This window comes from Rhincodon typus, chromosome 3, assembly GCF_021869965.1.
Source record: "Rhincodon typus isolate 14 chromosome 3, sRhiTyp1.1, whole genome shotgun sequence".
NCBI classification, from domain to species: domain Eukaryota; kingdom Metazoa; phylum Chordata; class Chondrichthyes; order Orectolobiformes; family Rhincodontidae; genus Rhincodon; species Rhincodon typus.
Window position 1 is genome coordinate 70,900,758 of NC_063334.1, and position 23,230 is coordinate 70,923,987.

At 38.4% G+C, this 23,230-nt stretch overlaps 1 protein-coding gene across 1 annotated transcript in view; it reads right to left on the bottom strand.

Annotated features, from left to right (window-relative positions):
* Window positions 1-23,230, bottom strand: part of LOC109935276 (aminopeptidase Q-like) — a 116,978-nt gene that overhangs the window by 13,961 nt on the left and 79,787 nt on the right. Inside the window, exons 12-14 of the mRNA XM_048593618.1 lie at window positions 18,826-18,973; window positions 9,482-9,576; window positions 3,930-4,040 (exon numbers count right to left, since the gene is read on the bottom strand). Of these exons, the coding sequence (XP_048449575.1) occupies window positions 3,930-4,040; window positions 9,482-9,576; window positions 18,826-18,973 (354 nt within the window). The remainder of the gene's footprint in view (window positions 1-3,929; window positions 4,041-9,481; window positions 9,577-18,825; window positions 18,974-23,230) is intronic.

The window sequence follows — 23,230 nt, forward strand, 5'->3', positions numbered from 1 at the left end:
TGCTATTTTGTGGCAGCTTTCGGATGATTATGCCTAGATTTCTAACATGTATCTCCTGCCAGGTAAGGCTTCCTTGCAAAAATGCAATTCTTTGTTTTCTCAAATTCATAAAACTTTCCTAAACTTCAACTAGTGCTCCTTTTAGCATTAACTTCAGTAGATTTAAGTGTTGTGGATAATAGTGGAGTTCAATACATCGATAATGGAGAAAACAATTCCAATAACTATGTTTTGTAAACACTACACTTTTTGTTTGCAATTACTCTTTTAGATTTTAGGTCATAAGTTATTCTTTTGCTTAGATAAAGTGTGAAGCTAGACATGCACAGATGTTTTTGTTGAAAATGTTGTCATTCACAAAAGCTCCAATATAGTTCAGAATCAAGCATTCCCACGTTAGATTAAATGTCGATCAAGAGGCCCACTTTTCTGCAGCAGTATAACTCCTTCGTAATTTTAAAAGAACATTTTCTGGCATTTTCGTTTCAATCATCAGTTACTTAGCAGTACAAAATTTAAACCTACCTGAAATGTGAGATGAATTGTTGAAGGTTTTTGTTTTGCACCCCTTAGAAAAAATGCAAGAATGTGAATTCAGCCATTCATAACAATTTATACTACTGGCGAAAGAGGTGCTGATTGGTTAGCAAGTTGGCTCTGATTGGCCAAGGCATAGGGATGTAGATAGCAATGGGGAACTAAAGGCTTCCCAAAATGATAAGTAATTCAAAAAAGGAGCAAATATATTCCTTTTGTTTACAGAGAACAGGTGCAAAAATGTATGTTGTTTCTATGAAGCATAAATAAGCTGCATTCTATGAGCTTAAATGTTTATCTGAAATTAGTTGTTTATGTAACTTTTGGTGCACTCTGTTGAATACTGTCTGTACTTTGCATATTGTGAATAATACACTGTTTGATTTGATCAGCCAATTATTGGGAAGTATGATACGCAGAGGAAAGGGTGCTTGTTGGTTGGAAAATTGATTTAGTTTGTTGAGGTGTTGCAATTGAGAAAGCAACAATGACTATGGGTTGGTCAAACGCCTGGGTATTAAAAATTTTTGTGATACTTGTTCTTCCAGAATAATGTGAGATGGATCAGGCACTTTGCAGGCCTAAAAGAGGTAGTCTGTGGTCCATTTCAAGTTTGCATGATATTGCATGGTGACAATGGGTTTGCTTTTAGTGTAGAGAAGCCACTCATAGATTTCTCAATTATTCCAGGTCAAGGAAAGGGGATGTGTTGGATTGCTCCAACTTAGAAATGAATTGGAGCATGAGATAGAGCACATTAAGATCTATCAGCCAATATGAATGTTAGGATATATATAGCTCTATGCTCTACAAGATTGACTATAGCAACAATCTTGCAAATAGGGGCTTAGCCATTCACTCAGCTTACATGCTTGATACAGAAATCAAGTGCTTTGAAGCTATCCTGCTGTTATGTGGCTGGCCTGGTCAGATCATTACTCACTGCCTATCGCACAAATTTGGGAATGGATGACAGCCCATCACTTCTGGATCTGAAAAGTGTCCAATTTACCTTAAATTATCCAGGAAAGGCAAAGTATCTCAAAAATTGGAATGAAACGTTAAGCGACTTATTTCACACTGTTACCATGCTGTGGCCACGTGAGTGGTATTTTTCAGCAGCAGGATGCTGCTGTTAGTTCAAACAGAAGTTCTGCCAATTGAACAACATCATGCATGAATTTCAGTGCCAGTGTATAGGCGGATATGTGATCGAATCTAACAGCATATTCCTTTGCTTGTTCACCACAGGCAATTGACAGATAACACTTTTGTCCTTGCAAAACCCAAAGTATGCCTACTATTGGATGTAATTATACATTTGCCCAACATTTTCTGAACAATCCTGAGTGCACAAATATCTATATTACAATGAATTTAAGAATCAGTTGAGCTTGTAATGTGGCTCATTTATGATTGCTAAATGTAACATACACTCATATACAAGAAATTGTTCTCAGTAAGCATAATGAATAATGTTTGCAAAAATTGTTCATGACTCAAAGATATATCCTAGTAAGGATTTCAAACAAGAAATAAAGTCAAGAAAATTAAGGATAATATCATACAGTCATACAGCATGGAAACAGACTCTTTGGTGCAATCAATCCATGCCGACTATAATCCCAAACTAAACTAGTTCCACCTGCCTGCACTTGGCTCGTATCCCTCCAAACGTTTCTTATTCATGTACTTACCTAAATTCTTTTAAATGTTATAATGACCTCAGCATCCATCACTTCCTCTGGAAGTTCATTCCACATACAAATCACTCTCTCTGCAAAAAATAATTGCCCCTCATGTCTTTTTAAAATATTTCTTCTCTCACCTTAAAAATAATTCCCAATCTAGGGAAAAGACATCTGCCATTCACCTTGTCTATGCCCCTCATTATTTTATAAACTTGTATAAAGGTCAGCCCTCAACTTCGAGATAGTAGGAACTGCAGATGCTGGAGAATCTGAGATAACAAGGTGTAGAGCTGGATGAACACAGCAGGCCAGGCAGCATCAGAGGAGCAGGAAAGCTGATGTTTCGGATCTGGACCCTTCTTCTGAAGAAGGGTCCAGATCCCAAACGTCAGCTTTCCTGCTCCTCTGATGCTGTCTGGCCAGCTGTGTTCATCCAGCCCTCAACTTCCTATGCTCCAGTGAAAAAAGTCCAGCCTATCCAGCTTCTTCTTATAATTCAAACCCTCCATTCCTGGCAACATTCTGGTAAATCTCTTCTGAATCTTCTCCAGCTTAATAATATCCTTCCCCTAACAGAGTGACCAGAACTGGACACAGTATTTCAGAAGAGGTCTCACCAACGTCCTGTATAACCTTAACATAACGTCCCAACTCCTATACTCAAAGGTCGGAGCTGTGAAAGCAGCATGCCGAATGCCTTCTTAACCACACTATCTATGTGTGATGCAAAATTCAAAGAATTATGTACCTGAACCCCTAGATCTCCCTGTTCTACAACACTTATCCAAGGCCCTATTTGTAATTGTATAAGTCTTGTCTTTGTTTGTTTTACCAAAATGCAATACCTCACATTTTTTCAAATTAACCTCCATCTGCCACTCTTCAACCCATTGATCCAATTGATCAAGATCTCTTTGTAATCTTAAAAACCTTCTTCACTGTCCACTATACCACCAATTTGGGTGCAAACTTACTAAGTCTTGTTACATCTTTGAATTACATGGAATCTTAAGAAATCTATAGTTCCTGTTGCTTAGTCTATGTCAAATCCTTGGCCATGGAGTCAACTTGCCAACTAATCAGCTTCATTTTCTCCTCTCAGATTGTTTGAAATTTCACATTCTTATGTTTGTTTTGAAGAATGCAAAAACAAAAGGTTTTAGCAACATGATTCACTTTTCAGCAATATTCCATTATCCTATACTAGACTGACAATGAACTCAGTGGAGAATTCATTGCTACACCTGAAGTTAATGGAGCCAACAGAGTCTTACAGGGAAAGCCAATATATTTTCTAGCCTTGGTCATGAATGAGGTTGTACATTATACTGTTAAGTCATTGTGGAAAGCTTATCAAATATATCACTTGAGCTTGTCCTATCTCTGAAGATCTTTGAAGACTTACTGCCAATGACCCTGTCCCAATGCTACTGCTCTTCTGAAGGTCCCCAAGTATAGCAGAAACAGCAGCAGTAAAGGGGAAATTCCCTTCCATGGGTTTCCTTCCCCGTCTCCCTTGTACTCCGTTGTACTTTATCATATCTGATGGGTTAAGGTAACCAACAAAGTGCTGAAATGGAAAGAAATTAAGCACTGGTAGAAATATAACCAGTAAAACCTAAACTTTTGATTTTGTCCCTTTTTTGTTGCTATTTTGAAAATAATATTTTAATGACTTTTTTGTAATTTCATAAGACTTACGTGTTGTTAGCCGGATTACTCATCAGTTGTGAATAAAGATCTGTTGCGCGATCCATGAAGTCCTTTAGATCAAGTAGATACAATTTTTTAAGAGTTCTAATGAATATTGTTCTGGGTGGCAAAGTAGGTAGAAGCAAGTCAGTAACATTTATATATGGAGACATCATATTAGAACAGAACTGTAAGTTAAATCTTACATTGATATCTATTATTTTTTTTAATGAATCGATTGCAACATTAAAAATGCATGAAAACTCTTCTTTCAGGTTTCCATCCCCAGGATGCCTACTTGATACTTCTTTTGCTTCACCCACCTCTCCTCTTTCCTCAGCTAATCTTCAGATGAGACGCTCATCTTTGTAGCGAGGCTCTGTGATTAAGTTCAAAAAAATGGATCGGCCTCCATAGAACCACAGTTTTCCTTTCATTAAAGTCAAAAGACGGGAACATTGGACAGGGTGGTGTCTCTGTCGTATTGCACTCTATCTCTGTGCTACACATTTTTGCACCGCACCCTACTCCAAGCTCTTGTCTGGTTCCAGTTATGCCCCTTGGACACCCACCCTCAAACCTCGTGAGACCTGAACACAGTATTTGATTTTGACCTTCTGTACATCATGCCATGAGAGATTAACAAGTGTTGAATAATTGCTAAATAACAAAACCATGAGAAAGTTGCAGTTCTGACAATAAATAAATTAAACAGATGCCATATTTTCCCAAACAAATTATTTTCAATAAATGTAATATATAGTTAATCTGCAATATTATACTTCATCTTGTGCTCATAGAATTTCTTAATTATTAAAAGTACTTAATTAGCCGTAAAATGCTTGGTATGTTCTGAGACCATGAAATTGCTAAACGATGTAGAATTACACAGAAATTACAAACTAGAACAGGTTTTTCAGCCTAGCTGAACTAGAGTTTATGCACTACACAAACCAACTGACTTTGTTTGATTCTATCAGTATATCTTTCTATTCCTTTCCAGGTTATGTACTTAACTAGTCTCACTTGAAAGGCATCTATACTATTTGCCTCGGCCGTTCAATTTGAAAGTAAATTCGATATTTTAATAGAAAAAGAGGATTTTCCTGAATTTTCTTTCAGATTTAATAGTGAATATTTTATATGTATGACATATGAAAGTTCCTTGCTGCACCATATTGTGAAGCATACAGCAACACCACTACCTTTGATAGCCTTGGACGTGAAATGTGATTAATCCAAAATAATAATGTGTTTAACAACTAATGCTTGAAATTTTCACAGGCTTTTTTGTTTTATCTACTGTGAGATAAATCTTACGGATGGCGGATTTGGGGAAATGTAAAAGAAATCTGACTCCGCTGGGTCTGAAGTGATGCATAGGAGCATGAAAACATAAGATCAGGAGTAGGCCATTCAGGCCATCAAGCCTGCCCCACCATTTTAGCACATGCATTTTAGCACTCCACTTGCGAGCTGCACAAAATTCTCCATATTTATGCTCTATGTAACCATAGTACAAGAACTTGACTGAACTGGTTTACCTAATTAACTAACCACTACATGGTTTTTATCTGCTAATGATGCAGTGCAGAAGTAGGCCATTCAGTCCATCGTGTCTAAAACAGATTAAAAGATGATGAGCAATGGGTTCATCATTAGCATGGGAGCACTTCCCAAATGCAGGTCCTTCTGTGTAATCTGCTCCCTGACATGCTCCTGTGATAATCTTTCAATTTTCTGATGACTTCTTTCAATTTGCAAGCCATTCAGTAGAGATATTCTCTTCCTTCTTCTTTCTTAAGATCTTATGATCTACCTTGACTAGTCTCTTTGCCTTTTCTTAATTATTTTCAGCAAATCTTTGTTCATTGACTCTCTCAGCACTTCATCATATTTTACATTTGCTGGCCAGCCAATCCTTTCCATTCTCCTCCAAACCCACATTTCAAAACTATTCAGCTAGTTGGTCTCCTCTTTTCATAAGGTCTCACATCCATATAAAACAACAGCGCAAGTCAAGCTCTTCAGAAGTCACTGTTGAGTTGTTTGTTCAACTTAGGGGTAGCAACCAACTCTAAATATAGCCTTTCCTACTGCTAGCCTTGACCTTATTTCTTCATTGCAGCTATAATGCTTAATACCTAAATACGTGAATATTTGCACCTTTGCTAGCTCTTTCCCTTCCATGAATATGGGAATATTCTTTGGTGAATTGAAATAGGTGCCACTTTTGTTTTGCTATACTCACTTTCATTTCTAAGTCCATGCCTGCTTTTACACATCTTTTCTATTAATTTTTGTAGTGCTTCTTCTGTGTTTATGCCATCTGCAAATCTAACTGATGTTATCCCTTGCCCCCCAATCTTAGTATCAGATTCTACATCTTTGAATAGTTTTTAAATCACTACTTTTACATTAGCATTGAACCAGAATGATGACAAATGTTTGGGTTGAAATGCAATCATGTACAAATGTCCTTCCTGGTCAGCTAGAGTCATGTGACATCTACCATACGGCACAAAAAAATGCAGGCAGCCACCTTAGAGCCACCTCATATGACTCCATTTTGACCAGACTGACAGAGGTGTACAACGTCTTAAGGGACATGGACAAAATGAATAGAAATCAACTGTTGCCCTTAGTTGAAGGGCTAATAACAAGGGAGCATAATTTTAAAGTGAAAGGCAGGAAGCTTAAAGGGATTTGATGAAAAACCTTTCACCCAGAGAGTGGTGGGTTCTGGAATGCAGTGCCTGGGAGAGTAGTTGAGGTGGGAAACCTCACAAGATTTAAAAAGTACTTGGATCAGTGCTTGAAGTGTCATAACGTTCAAGGTTATGGCCCTAGTACAGGAAAGTTGGACTAGTGTACGTAGTACTGTATTTTTGGTGGTACAGACTTGATGGACCAAAGGGCCTCTTCTAAATTGTATGATTTTATGATACAGAAACACTGAAAGCTGCAGCTTTTCCTCTCCCAGTTCCAGTCAGAATGAAACAAAATGAGCAGTGTTTCCATGTGCAATGGAAAATCAAGTTGTAACAGCAGCTATTTAACAAGCCTGAGCAGCTTTTCATTACTATACTCTTACCACAGTTGGGAAGAGACTATTTCGAAGTGCATGCCACCCTGAATTTTGCTGAAGAACTGAAAAACAGACTGCAGAAATTTTGAAGCCTTGAAGGCACGCTTTGAATCCCAAGGGAACATAACATAAGTGTTCTTCTAAGATATTTGGTCTCTATCTCAAAACAAATATTGCAGAGCATGAACTCCAGGATGTTAATTAACATTCAAGATCCTTTCAAAGCTCAATTAAGACTTTACCAAAGTGTTAAATTTAAAAGTTCTGAAAACTAATATAAAATTCCAAAATAAAACTTTGCTTCTATTAATTCAGGAAGTAAGTTTAATGTAAGGGTATACTTATCTGCTGGAATTATTTTTTCTTCTGGATTTTATTCAAAAAGGAAATTCTACAGTCACTGAACCTGAACTATAGGGTTTAACACTTTGTTTCCTTTCCACTTGCTGAAGAGATCAGAAAAAAAAGTTGCACTTACATAGCTCCTTTCATAACTGTACAATGTCCTGAGACAATTTACAGCCAATGAAATACTTTGAAAATGTATAACTATTGTAGTACATAAAACGCAGCAGTATATACACTCATAGCAAGTTCCCACAAACAGGAAAGTAGTAATGGTTCAATCTCAGCCACACAAACATTGTGAATAGCTGAAAGATAAAGTTGCTTCTTTTCAACCTCCAAAATATATCTCAGTTTAGTATCACCAGAAGAGCACCTTCTGCCACACTCTGTTTATCTATTTTATGTGCCTTTGAGACCATCCATTGTTTCTCTGAGCAAGACTACCAAAGTAGGGACCATTTTATATTGTACCCATAAACTTAGCTCAAAACAATTAACATTGATTTTGTTTGTGACCTTGACAATTAATGGTTTTGTTCCATACATTTGCCCTAGATTCTCTATGTAGATTAAAGAAATGGAAGAATAATGCCATAGGCTGTTCACCTCTCCTCTGTGTATGCCTGCTTTCCAATCAATATCTTTGGATAGCAAGTAGAAGTAACTTATATTTCATTTCCTTATCCTAGTTGTTCTCAGTTTTGGTTAAGATCCAATAATTCAGCACAGGACGGGAAGTAAGTGAAGAATTGTCTTGGTCTACCAGCTGAGTATCTTGCTGGAAGCAGCAATCAATTGCAAGGTATCAAGACAGCCCTTTTAGGTTCTATTTTAATGGAACTAAGAAAGAGAGCAAATACTTGAGCAAAAAAGTTGGCAAATGGAGTATGATGTGTGAAAATGCAAAGTTGTTCACTTTGGAAGGGAGAACAAAAGAACAAAATGTTATTAAAATGGAGAGAAAGTGCAAAAAGCTGCAACACAAAGAGGGTAGAGATAGTATTTACTGCAGATGCTGGAGAATCTGAGATAACAAGGTGTAGAGCTGGATGAACACAGCAGGCCAAGCAGCGTCAGAGGAGCAGGAAGGCTTTGCAGTGGGGTTAAAATTGTTTCAGAGATAGTAGGAACTGCAGATGCTGGAGAATCTGAGATAACAAGGTGTAGAGCTGGATGAACACAGCAGGCCAAGCAGCATCAGAGGAGCAGAAATTTCTGAAGAAGGGTCTAGGCCCGAAACGTCAGCCTTCCTGCTCCTCTGATACTGCTTGGCCTGCTGTGTTCATCCAGCTCTACACTTTGTTATCACACAAAGAGGGTACTGGTGTATGAAACACAGAAAGCTAGCACACAGGTGCAGCAGGTTATCAGGAATGCTAGTGGATGATGGCCCTTATTTCAAGGGGGCTGGTAGAAAGAGTAGGGAAGTCTGACTGCAACTGTACAAGGTACTTGTGAGACCACATTTGGAATACAGTGAGCAGTTTTTGTCCCCTTGTTTAAGGAAATATATTAATCTCATTGGAGGGAGTTCAGAAAAGATTCACCGGAATGACCCTTGGAGTGGAGAGATTGACTATTGAGCAAAAGATAAACAGGTTGGGACTCTACTCATTGGAGTTTAGAAGAATGAGAAGTGATCTCATTGATACACGTGGTATTCTTAATAGGCTTCACAGGGTAAATGCCGAGAGCACGTTTCCCCTAATAGGACTGTCTAGGACCAGAGAGTATACTCTCAGAACAAAAGGGTGCAAATTTAAAATTGAGATGAGAAGGAAATCTCTTCTCTTGGAGAATTGAGAGTCTTTGGTACTCCTTACCATAGAGAGCTGTGGAGTTGATTGCTTGTATATATTTAAAGATGAGATAATAGATTCTTCATCAGTACGGGAATCAAGGCTTTTACAAAGGGCAGGAAAGTGGACGTGAGGACCGTTGGATCAGCTATGAGCCTTTTGAAAGGTGGAACAGGCCGATGGGGCTGAGTGGGCTACTCCTGTTCTTATATCTTAAGGTCTTATGGTCATAGTCAACTGGGTAGCAAGTTAACTGTATGTCTGGTATAAAATAAGTACGTGCTAAATTAATTCGTTATTAATAGACAGAAAATTGTAATACTTACTTTTCAACACTGCTATTATGAATATTATTGAAATCTTCATTCATCAATTTCATTTGATGATAATAAAATGGAACAATTCGACTGAAAATATATTTCTAGAAATAACAAGCAAGTAAATTAAACTTCAAAGTAAAGATATTAATAGAAGCTATTTGTTAATTATGCAATAGAATCTGTGCTTTCAATACAGTAAATTCTCACAATTCGATGAACAAAACATTGATTTCATGTAAACAGGCTTAACACAGACATATACAAAAGCAAACTACAGCAAATGTTGGAAGTCCAAAATGAAAGCAGAAAATGCTGGAAATACTCAGCAGATCAAGAAGCAGACACCGACAGAGAAATAGAGTGGCCAAAACGATGTATGGAGGCGGTGGGTCCATCCTCCAGCTGCTCAGGAAGCCAGCACAGTATTTTAGATTATCAGGCAATGAATTCCTAGGGTCATGACTTTTGGCTGTATGAAGGGGATGTCATGCTCATCCCCAGGAGTGCAACTGGAATCATTGGCTACTGCTGGGACTGTAGTTGGTCCTTAATAAGGAACAGCAGTGGACATCGAACAACTAGACAAATGGGCCGGCTTCGCTGGGACAAGTTAGGCAACAAGCTTTGGTGCGGTACACGTGCAAAGATTGAGCTGGGTGGATAAGTTGATGCTGCACTTGTTATTGGAGGAGTGCCCTCTGTTGGCAGAGGGTGTATGAACAAGAAGATTCTCGCCCATAGCCCATATCAGGATTTACCTGGCTGCCTCCATGGTATAGACATAGCCTGCCACTGGTAAAATACGAGCAGTAGAGGGAGAATGTCATTAAGTAACTATTAATTGCGTACTTTAAGGGCCTTATTTGGCAAGGATGGGCAGGGTGCGTGATATGTATTCTGCCACCGGTAAAATGCCAGCAGTAGTACAGAGGTGATGGGCATAGTTTCTCTGCCATCCCATCAGAATCCACCTGTACCATCAGCCTACTTCCAAGGGGAAGGGTGGGGACACTTAAAATTCTGGACCATCATTCAGGTCAATAATATTTTGATGGTGGGTCACTGACCTGAAATGATATTTCTCTTTCCCTCTTCAGAGGTGCTGCTAGAAACAGACTTATTGATCTGGAATTGGACCTCACTCATTTCTAAGCATTCAAGGATGTTCTTTGTTCTCACCCACATTTTAATGAAACCCAAGGTTGTCTAGGCAGTGGCCATAGACTTTATTTCAGAATTATTAACAATGTGTCAAAAAAAAACAAAGATGAAGACTCTGATGTTTGGGGTTTGGGTTGGGGTTTGGAGCCTAGGTAGGAGCTTGGATCAGGACCTGGGAATATGCCAATGATTGGGCCAACATGTTGGGTTGTGTGTTAGGCTTGGACGTGAACATCAGTAGAGGGAGAGGTGGTGACTTTGAGTTAAATACACCATAAGCCCATTTCTCCACCCAAGTCTCTGACTTTATAAATTTGCCCAAATTGGGACAGGTAATCTTCTGCTTGGGGAAGATGTGGAACATTTCAATCTGGAAAGATTTGTGGGTCTGTGAATATAAATGAATATTGACAGCGGACCACCACATTGTCTAGAGGATCTTTAATTTCTTCAAAATATGTGATGGAGAATGAGCAGTGAGTTGTGAGAAGTAGCTTTCTCTTTTCAATCTTGTTATAAGGTAAAGCCAGAATATCATTGCCCAGCCTGTGACATTGTGCACCAATATCCACTACCAACATACCGACTCCCAAAGTTACCTTGACTACGTCTCTTCACACCTACTCCTTACAAGGATTCCAGTCCATTCTCCCAGTTTCTCCATCTCCATTGCTTATGTTCCAATGATGCCACTTTCCACCAGGGTGTTTCTGACATGTCTTCCTTTATCCTCAACCAACAATTCCCCTACATCATGGCTGAGAGAATCCTCAACTGCATTCGGCCCACCTGCCCTCAACCCTTCTGCTCCCTCCAGGAACAACAATAGGATTCTCTCTGTTCTCACTTTCCATCCCTCCAGTTTCCGCATGTCACCTTTGCATTGGCAAGACCAAATGAAGACTGGGTGGCTGCTTTGTGGAACACCTCCGCACTGTGCACAGAAATGACCCTGCCCTTCCAGTTACAGCCTTTTCAGTAAACCACCTTGATCCTTTGCTAATATTTCTATCCTGGGCTTGTTCAATGTTCCAATGAAGCACAACACATGCTGAAGGAAAAACATCTCATTTTCCACTTAAACACTTTACAGCTTAGCCCTAGCTATGTCTTGTTTGTGTCTTGCTGACATTACTCTCAGCTGAATGGACCTATTTTCTCATTTTTACCCCTATTTTACATCTCTTTCCTTCTTTTACCACCATTAGCATTCCCTGCGTCTTTTGCTCTGGTCACCCTCACAATCTGTTCCACTTGATTTCTGTGTTCCCCTCTGACAACAATATAAAAAACACTGTTTTCCAGGTCCTTTCAGTTCTGAAGAAGAGCCAGATTGGACTTGAAAAAATTCTTTACACGATGCTGGCAGACCTGCTGAGTTTCTCCGGCACTTTCTGTTCTTGTTTCGGATTTCTAGCAAGCACAATAGTTTGCCTTTATATTGCTGTCATGTTGTCTTATAGTTGATGGGTTTTTCTTGTTCCTGATGAATTCAGGACTTGTACATTCTTGTCCATGTTTACATAAATGAAGAGCTCTTCTAACCTCTTAAAATCAAGGGCATTTCTTTTGTTGGGAATAGTAAAGAGTTATTAGACACCATCGTGGCTTATTTGAATTAGTGAATACTTATGCTTGGGGTCAGCTAACATTCCTACGAGATCAGTAAAGTCTTCTTCTGGCTGGTGTAGTCCAAGTTGGTCAGTGGTTGACATCTTCTTAAATGGTTGGCTCCTTCTCAAATTTCATGATATTTCAGACAAAATATGCTTTCTTGCTCAGAATGATGGCTGTTGCTTGTTAATGATGGATGTACATTCTTCATTCTCATGATCTTTATGTTTTAAAGAAACTTTGAAGATCCATTTTATCTTCTGGATTGTTGTGCTGACTTATCCAATGTCAGGTCAGCAACTTTTATGATATTCTACCGCTTTGTCAGATTGCACACTCGCTCCTATATATTAAGGTGGAGTTGTGTTGTATATCCATTGACAAAAATTTGTTCCGTCATGTAGGAGCAAATGACTGCAGATGCTGGAATTTGTACTGAAAACAAAAAATGCTAGAAATCACCGGTCGGGCAGCATCTATAGAGAGAGAGCAAGCTAACAGTTCGAGTCCAGATCACTCTATCAGAGCATGAGTTCTGTTATGTTTGGTTCAGATGGGCCACTTCCTTCCCCTAGGAATTGCTGTAATATTTCTTCTGAACAAGGTATATTATCATCTAAGCATACATTATATATTGGAAGTATACGTTGGGAGTCACAAACATTTTCTCATGGTGTATTAACTTCTTTATGGATGTAACTAATTTTTTTTTATTGTTTTGGGATTCTTCCGGTTTTTGCACAGTTGTTTTGAAAATGTCTCAATGCCTTGCTTAAGTGACATTCTTCTTACAGAACTGAACAATGCTTTTGTACATGTGGGCTTTTTTGGGTGGAATTTTGTGTTCCCTGTGCAGATGGGCAATGGCAAGAAAGTGTTTACACAATATTAAATTTATAGATTCTGATGGTCTTCTGAAGTAAATTCATTCCTCTGTTCGTTAGGTTTTTCTGTGAATTTCTTGAATCTTTAGTGCAATCTGCACAGCCTTTTCCAGGGAGAGATCTTTTTTATGACTGTAAAAGATCTGAAATCTAAAAACTTTATGGTGGGTCAATTGAGGAACAGTGGAGGACTTTCAAAACAATTTTTCACAGTGCTCAGCAGAAGTATATTCCAGTGATAAGGAAGAACTGTAGGAAAAGAGACAGCCAGCCATGGATGTCTAAGGAAATAAAGGAAAGTATCAGATTGAAAAAAAAACACATACAAAAAAGCAAAGAGTAGTGGGAAACTGGTAGACTGGGAAATCTTTAAAGGCCAACAGAAAGCCACAAAAAAAGTTATAAAGAAAAGTAAGATAGATTATGAGAGTAAACTAGCTCAGAATATAAAAACAGGCAGCAAAAGTTTCTGTAAATATGTAATTCGTAAAAGAGTGGCGAAGGTAAACATTGGTCCTTTAGAGGATGAGAAGGCCAATTTAATAACTGGGAATGAGGAAATAGCCGAGACATTAAACAATTATTTCGTGTCGGTCTTCACAGTGGAAGACACAAATAACACGCCGAAAACTAATAGCAAGAAGGTTATAGCAAGTGAGGGCCGAGAAACTATCATTATCACTAAGGAGGCAGTGCTGGGCAAGCTAATGGGGCTAAAGGTAGACAAGTCTCCTGGCCCTGATGAAATGCATCCCAGGGTACTAAAAGAGGTGATGGGGGAAATAGCAAATGCACTAGTAATTATTTACCAAAATTCACTGGACTCTGGGGTGGTTCCCGCAGATTGGAAAATAGCCAATGTGACGACACTGTTTAAAAAATGAAGTAGACAAAAATCAGGTAACTATAGGCCAGTTAGCTTAACTTCGGTAGTGGGGAAAATGCTTGAATCTATCATTAAGGAAGAAATAGCAAGACATCTGGATATAAATTGTCCCATTGGGAACACCCAACATGAGTTCATGAAGGTTAGGTCATGTTTAACTAATTTGGTGGAATTCTTTGAGTACATTACTTGCATGGTGGACAATGGGGAATCTGTGGATGTGGTGTATCTGGATTTCCAGAAGGCATTTGACAAGGTGCCACACCAAAGGCTGCTACATAAGATAAAGTTGCATGGTATTACTGGTAATGTATTGGCATGGATAGAGGATTGGTTGACCAGTAGAAAGCAAAGAGTAGGGGTAAATGGGTGTTTTTCTGGTTGGCGGTCAGTGGCTAGTGGTGTGCCTCAGGGATCAGTGTTGGGAGCTCAATTGTTTACAATTTACATAGATGATTTGGAGTTGGGGACTAAGTGTGGTGTGTCAAAATTTGCAGATGACACTAAGGTGAGTGGTAGAGCAAAGTGTGCAGAAGACACTGAAAGTCTGCAGAGGGATATAGATAGTCTAAGTGAGTGGGCAAAGGTCTGGCAGATGGAGTAAAACGTTGATAAGTGTGAGGTCATCCATTTTGGTAGGAATAACAGCGAAATGGACTATATTTTAAATGGTAAAAAATTGCAGCACGCTGCTGTGCAAAGGGACTTGGGTGTCCTTGTGCATGAATCGCTGAAGGTGGGATTGCAGGTGCAGCAGGTGATTAAAAAGGCAAATGGAATTTTGTCTGCCATTGCTCGAGGGATGGAGTTTAAAAACAGGGAGGCTATGCTGCAGCTGTACAGGGTCCTGGTGAGGCCACACCTGGAGTGCTGTGTGCAGTTTTGGTCTCCTTACTTGAGAAGAGATATAATAGCACTGGAGGGGGTGCAGAGGAGATTCACTCGGTTGATTCCAGAGTTGAGAGGGTTGGATTATGAGGAGAGACTGAGTAGACTGGGCTTATACTCACTGGAATTCAGAAGAATGAGGGGAGATGTTATAGAAACATATAAGATTATGAAGGGAATAGATAAAGTGGAGGCAGGGAGGTTGTTTCCGCTAGCAGGTGAAACTAGGACTAGAGGGTATCGCCTCAAAATAAAGGGAAGCAGATGTAGGACTGAGGTCAGGAGGAACTTCTTCACCCAAAGGGTTGTGAATCTGTGGAATTCCCTGCCCAGTGAAGTGGTTGAAGCTACCTCACTGAATGTTTTTAAGGCAAGGCTAGATAAATTTTTGAACAGTAAAGGAATTAAGGTTATGGTGAGTGGGCAGGTAAGTGGAGCTGAGTCTCAAAGATCAGCCATGATCTTATTAAATGGCGGGGCAGGCTCGAGGGGCCAGATGGCCTACTCCTGCTCCTAGTTCTTATGTTCTTATGAAATTCTGGTGACAATTACTTTACAAATTAGTATTGGTTGGAATGCTCCATATTCACAAGATTTGGACATAATACAAAAGTGGTTGGTAAAATTGTCTACAGATTCTCCTGGAAAGTGTCCATTGATCTTGCTCTTTCCAGAATATGATTGGTTTTTAAAGGAAAATAATTATCACATGCTTTTAAGACATCAAAGATCTCAGCATCTTCTTTAACTTTTTGACTGTTAGTAACAAAGTCTTCTCATTGTCCCAGAAAATTAAGCACTATATTCGTTAATTCCACTTGCAATTAGGTGTGCAGGCCTGAAGCAATTCTGTCTCTCATGAATTATTTCTTCCATGTTGGCAAATGTCATATTCCATCTTATGTATCTGTAACCTTTAGTCAACCTGGAGGTGTGGTAATTTTCTTCATTTTTTTAAAGTCTCTCACTGTAAGCAAGTTTTAATAACTTAAAAAAAATTAAATTCTGCTATGTCCTTAGCTTTTCTTCTTTAAGTTGGAAAAGTGATTTCAAATCATTTGCTCGAAGATTTGTTGGGCAACTTGCAGCTCTAGAAATTCTTTGAAACTGTAGTTGAATTTTGAATACTGCTAAAGCAAGATAGGATCTTCTAATAAAGCTTGAAATCAGAAGTGATTGTTGTTTTGTACTACCTTGAAGCTTTTTTCTTGAAATATTCTTCATTTTTTTCTCTGTGTTCTAATTAGTAAAACCTTTTCTCATCTTTGTATAGTAAAAACATTTATTCAATAGAGCTTCAATTGTTTGAAGACCTCAAAAAGTCTTCAAATTGTCATTTCTTCACATCAAGATCTTAAACTGATGAAGACTCAAGATGGAAAATTGTCACTGTTTTGTCACTATTTTTGAGGGGCTTCCATTCCTTTTCAAAAGGATGGACAATTTGTACTGTTTCTGCTTCTTCCTGAATTGATTCATGCCTCCTTTAACTGAAGAAAATCGTGTCTTGTGCCTTTAAATAATTTTTGTTATACATTAAATCTTCTGCTTCAAAATGACTTTTTAAAAAATCTACCTTTGAATGTTGGATCCTAAACTCTTGACGTTAATTGTTCGTTTGAACTTTCACTTAGAAAACTTTCCTGCAACTTGTAGTAATGACGTTTGGCAATAAAATAGTACACATTTAAATAAAGGTAACAAATTTAGCCTTTTCACAGATTCCCAGCCCATAATTGCATAATTATTTGAAGTATTTTCACCTTTAATTTTTAAGGATTCAAGTTGCACCTCGAGTCCAATGTCCACTTCTTTTCTGGAACACAATTTGAAATTGCTCCCATGTAGCTTATATGAGATTCTCCTTAATTCTTTTTTTATATATACTTGTTTCTGGCTGTTCCGACATTTTAAAAAAAGGTTGCTTGCTGCTACAGCCCTTCCAATCCAGACTGACTGGGTGCTGCCTCAACTACTGGTTGCCTTGCAACATTTATTTTTAAAGTTGGCACTCTCTTGGAGAAGCAACCCACATTTTTGACTGCAGGATTTTTTTTCCCTCTCTTTGGGTGGCTGTGGATTCTTCATCCTGATGATGATTTCTTCACTTTTGAAGACAGGAATCCCTGAGCATGTAACATTGTGAGAGTAGTCTGCAGCTGGCATCTGGCTTCTTGTAATACTAGTCTACGGGGTTTACTAATATTAAATGATAAATGATTAATCACTAGTAAATCTTCGGTGGAAGAGCCATGTACTTGATTATAAGAATTAACATATACTAATACAATAAGAGGTTACATTAGTTTAAGGCAGGTTAAACACAATAACACTAGGTAAGAGACATTATTATAAACTAAGAGATAGTAACTTAGTCTATGCTATATAGCTGTAAATTGTGGAACTAACTAACCACTAACAACAAATAGACTATCTTAGAACTGCTTAGCACCTCAGAGGTAGTCATTTATATTTTAGTGTGTGTGGCTATTCCAATGTGACTGAATAAACCCTTTCAGGCCAATTGCCCTATGCAGTATTATGATTGGGTGAATTGTTACAACTTATGAAGATTGAACCCAGCCCAAACGAACTTACCTGCAGTGTTAATGGAGAGAAGGAATGGCAGGAAGTAGGTCAACCATTTAAATATTTGAATAAGACTGCATTCTAATGCCCCTTGGGCTGCCCTCCCAGGGTCTTAAAAGAAAATTCACCCCTTGACCATCCATTATCCTGCTAATTATATATTATTTGAATATCTAATTGTACATAGGTCATGGGCATAAAGTGTAGGGATTCATTTGTGGTCCAATGTTTTAACAGACTGAAACTGTGATTGTTGGGTTTGGATGTTCATGTTTTTCTGTACGTCTGTATGAAGAAGCTTTTAAAGTCAGCAAAGTGTAGTCACTGCCTGACTATTTAGAGAATGACACCTCTCCTGTGTTTTCCAGGAGCAGCTGCAATCCCCACTACCTACAGCTCTGACCTCCATTATTCCCTGTCTGGATGGAAGCCAAGCCTGTCAATCATCTAACTACCAAGAAACAAACTGTGAGGTAAACCTCCAGACATGTGGAGAGGACTTGCACTTCTGAGTTCTCTGAGAGAATCTCTGCCTGTCAAAACTCAGAACAAATAGTTTAACAAAGTAAACCACATTTATTCATTAGTGTTTAGTCCTTTGTCCAATTTGACATTGATTTTAGACCCAATAGAAGTGATAATCTGCCAAAAGGCAGTTCCTCTGCTCATTTCTCCATGCTTTGTGGTCTTATGTTGTCCTCTTCAATTTATAATTAAAGCTTCCCATTTTCAACTTAATATTGACTAACATCATCATTCTCTTTCTCCCTCTATGTCTACATCCTTGAGAACTTCCTTTAAACATCATGTTCAAAAAGTTTTCACGTCTTAGATAATGGCCAATCTATGCTTGATACCGATTTCAAACATATTCATAAATGAACTTTCCTCCCCATAATTGTGAGAATTTTTAATTGCTCATATCTTCTCTTTAACTGACTCACTCCATCCTTCTCCAAGACAAAAAATTCAAAACATTCATCTTTTTGGGTGTTCATTTTTCTGAGGGTCCACATTTCAACCCTATACAACAAGATATTGCAAATCACAGTCTTGATCATTCTTTTATTAGGATTGCTATGCATCTTATGCCGAACAGTTGTTTGAACCCAGTGCAGTCATGTAAAATTTTGGTGGCAGTGCACAAATTATGTCATTACCCAGCTGTCCTGTAAACATCTCTCCAGCTTTCACTTCCATTAAACACAGAAGTTAAAATCATCCCCAGCAGAATTAAAGGATTGCTCTTGAGCACAACTACAAACAGATTACTTAATTAAAACATTATATTGTAAGTTGTAAAAATAGGATACAAGAATGATTAGTACCTTGTAAAGCCCAAATGTATAGGTGGTCTTTGTTACTATTTCAAGCCTGCTTAAGTAAATAAAGGCTACAGTCCATACATTATTATCCTGTTCCTTAGCAAGATAAGTAGTTGTACTGAGAGCAGTTCGGATGTCAATATTTCCAGTCCTGTTATGCAGCAGAAAAAAACACAAAATAATTTTGACCAAAATGATTTCAGTAACATTTCTGAATAAAAAATATAAATTTTAATTTTAGGGGTTTTGTTGAGCCTCTTCCTCATCACTTATTTGACTGCTAGGGATTATTACACATTCCCAGCAGAGGCCAATATGGTCCAGCTGCCTGATAGACACTGAATTCTGCTGGAATAATGACAAGATCATGTCTGAGTTGCTGGTAGTCCTCATCCTCATTAATAACATCAACAACCTTTATTAACTAAAACTATTTACAGGAGGTGATAAGAGAGGACATCTGATGTTCTTATAACATTATTTCTTACACACAAGCCCAGTAGCTGATTTTAGAATAAATGTAGTTAAACTTTTACACCGTATCTCCCTGAAGTTCATTCCTCTCACACATGAATATTAACGTTTACATCCAGCTGCTGAGGCATTACCTCCAGTGGTGTTCTTGCATTTCTTTATGTATATGTTCCCTTTTGGTTTCCTTGAAAGGTGAACACATTGATTCTTGTTCTGTGACACATCCAAGGATCTGAATGTGACAGCAGTGATGCCCAATCAAAGAGAGACTGATTCAAAAGCCAACTCTCCATCATAACCTCCTGAAGAGAAAGGCAATGAACTGAAATTTGTATTCTTGTCTTCTTCTGCATTGGACCCTTTCATTTTATTAATTCATGGGAGATGGGCCAGCCTTTATTACCCAACCCTAATTACTCCAAGTTGCAAGTAGGCCATATTAAATAAGGACCACAGATTTCTTTCCCTAAAGGACACTCATTAATCAGATTTTTAGGACAATTGACAGCGGTTACATAGTTGCCACTAGATCAATTTTTGTTTGAGTTTTTTTAAGTTGAATTCAAATTTCACTATCTGCCATGGTGGGATTCAAACTCATGGACTGAGACTATTGGCCTGGGCTTCTGGATTGCTAGTTCAATGACATTATCATTGTGACACTGTTACCCTTAGGAAACATTAAAGCATCAGCTAAAAAAAAAATGAAGTTCCTTCTGCTGACATGAACAGGTCTGTAGCTACGTTATCACCGCTGCTGTGAAATTGATTAACAAAAAGAACAGAATATTCTGCTGCTGTGAAATTAGTTGACAAAAAGAAGAACGAAGAGTATTCTGAAGACAGTTCTCACAATATGGAAATAATTATGTTCCTACTAGTCCTAGAGTAGGAATTTCTCTCTTCATAGGTAGTGATATCGCCTCCACAATTACTTTAGGTCAAGGTTGTTTCTGTGTATAACATCTTGGAAAATCCTTCAGAAAGTAGGAGTACAGCATTACGTTCAATGGTATAAAGCTTTGGACCAGGAAATATATGAATTTCATGTGTTGTACTCTGGTCTACAGATTCGACAAAAGACTGATCAATAGCAGGGTATTCAGAGTAGGTCACCTGCTTACCAGTCTCAATCTCATTTGAGACTTTGGACTGACTAAATGTTGAAGATGTACGTTTTGATTTCCCCTTCATATTTTTTTAATTCCTCCTTCAAAAGAACATAATCATTTTGAAATTGATTACTTCAATTAACAAATGCTTGCTTTTCAAAGGTAATGTTCAGTAAACGAATACTAGGATCACTGTTCTCTCTCTCAAGAGATTCTTCTTCAAATGCTGTTGACTGTTTACGTCTGTTTTTGTCAACTAATATTTCACACACGTCTTCAAGCATTGAATATTTTAGTAGAAGAGAGCTTTTTCCACCAGAAGAGCTTCTCTTTCTGCAATTATTTCTCAAGAAGCTCCATAGGATTTGCGGAAATATTTCTTTGCTTTCTCAATCAGTTCTGCTTTCTCGATCATGCTGTGTAATTGATAATAGTTAGGCTTTTAGTTTAGCAGTTTCTTTTAAGTGGTTAGAATTCTCCAACACTTGTTTATATTTTAGCTCTGTTTGATGGCCAGCCTTAAACTTTTCTATGATATTCCTCAGCTATAATAGGTCAGTAGTTTGAGTTTCTACTGTTTTACTGAAAGAAAATTGAGTATTTCCAGAGCTTGCAGCTGCAGAGTTAGCTGCCACATTAATAATTCTAAACATTCAATATTAGCTTGATAGAACTCAACTACTCCTTTATTTCTGGACATGCATTCGCAAGAATTAAGAGTAGGAATAGGCCATTCAGCCCCTCAGGTCTGCTCCCCTATTCAATAAGATCATGACTGATCTGATTGTAGATTTGAGGTTACATACTACTGATAACCTTTCATCTTATGCTGATCAAGATTCTGTCTATTTCTGTGTTAAAAATATCCAAGGACTCTCCTTCGATCACTTCTTAGGGAGAGTGTTCCAAATACTCATGATGCTCAGAAAATATTTTGCCTCATCTGTCTTCCAAATGGGCAGCCACAGATTTTTAAACAGTGACACCTATTTTGAGATTCTACCATAGTAGTAAATACTTTAACATCTAAAGACTATTTTCTTAACAACCTGTTCAGAGATATTATTATAAACCTCTGGAGCAGGTGGGACTTGAACCCAGGCCTCCCAGCTCCAACATAGGGATACTGCCACTGCACCACAAGAGCCACATATCCCATCAATACCCCTCAGAATCTTATCTATTTCAATCATGTCACTTTTTATTCTTCTGAATTCCAATGGATACAAACCTAAACTTGTGGAACGTTTTCTTATATGACAAGTTGCTCATTCATGGTATTTGTCTGAAAGGGGAACTACCTCTTGGTGATCTGTTGCCAGTTTGAAACTTTTCTTTGAATCTCTTAAGTTTATTTTGGAGTGTCTTTGTACATTATTGTAAGTATTTGTTGCATTCAGTTGATTTCTGCCAGGATACTATCCAACCTATCTGAATTTGAAATGCTCTTTAATCTGTGTCAAAGCTAAAATAAATCTCCTTCATTCATCATTGAAGATTCCTTTCTAACTCCATTATCTATTACTTCCAAGATATTGTGATCACCTTGATATCTGTAAAAGTTCATCAAGTCTTGCTGATGCTCATTTGTGAATTATAATAAGCTCCTTTTCAATCACTGTTACTTTAAACATTAGGGCATCTACAATTTTAGCTGTTCATTGCACCTAACCTGTAACATGTGTCCTTCATTCCCAGTTGAGTTTCCTAGAACCTTGCCACAATGCTGTTCATCTCTAAAAAAGTATGGAAGTTTAGCGGAGACTTCAGGATAATAGTCTTCATCTCCTATAAAATGCCTTTATAACAGGAAGGAAGGCACATCTGTATCTAACAGTAGTTTCTGCTTTTGTTGCTTCAAAACACCCCTCCCCCTACCGCATCCCAAAACCAGCCCAGCTTGTTCCCGCCTCCCTAACCTGTCCTTCCTCCCACCTATCCCCTCCTCCCACCTCAAGCCCCACCCCCATCTCCTACCTACTAACCTCATCCCGGCCCCTTGACCTGTCCGTCCTCCCTGGACTGACCTATCCCCTCCCTAACTCCCCACCTACACTCACCTTTACTGGCTCCGTCCCCACCTCTTTGACCAGTCTGTCTCCTCTCCACCTATCTTCTCCTCTATCCATCTTCTATCCGCCTCCCCCTCTCTCCCTAATTATTTCAGAACCCCCTTCCCCTCCTCCATTTCTGAAAAAGGGTCTAGGCCCGAAACGTCAGCTTTCCTGCTCCTCTGATGCTGTTGGCCTGCTGTGTTCATCCAGCTCTACATCTTATTATCTCAGATTCTCCAGCATCTGCAGTTCCTACTACCTCCAAAAAAAACTCTTACTTTTTTTGACAGAAGGGTGGTTCCCTTCAAGAGAGATAAGCAAGACATCATGGTCATTGGCAATGAAGTCAAAGAATGTAGAAAGATCCAGGATCTCAGCTTCCACTAAATTATTGGCACCAGTGGCAGCGTAATTCTCTGTCACTCTTTCTTAATAAACCAAACTAAGGTGAACAGCCAATGCATGAATGCTACCTTCAACTTGTTGCACAAAAGGAAATGTTGGTGAAATAGTCAGTCACCAGGATGAAATCCTGATTGTAGATCGGATTTTCATGAGGAAGGAGAGTTTCACTTGATTGTTGAGTTTCATAGAATTGACATGTTTCATATAACTTGAATAATTGATGGATGACCTTATAATGCTGGACAAATATCTGGATTTAGCCAATTTTTTTCTGTTCCCCTGTGACCATTATGTACATGGTCAAACATGTCTTGGCAGAGCTTGCAGAATTATAACTTGCTTGTTTTTGAAGATTACATTCTT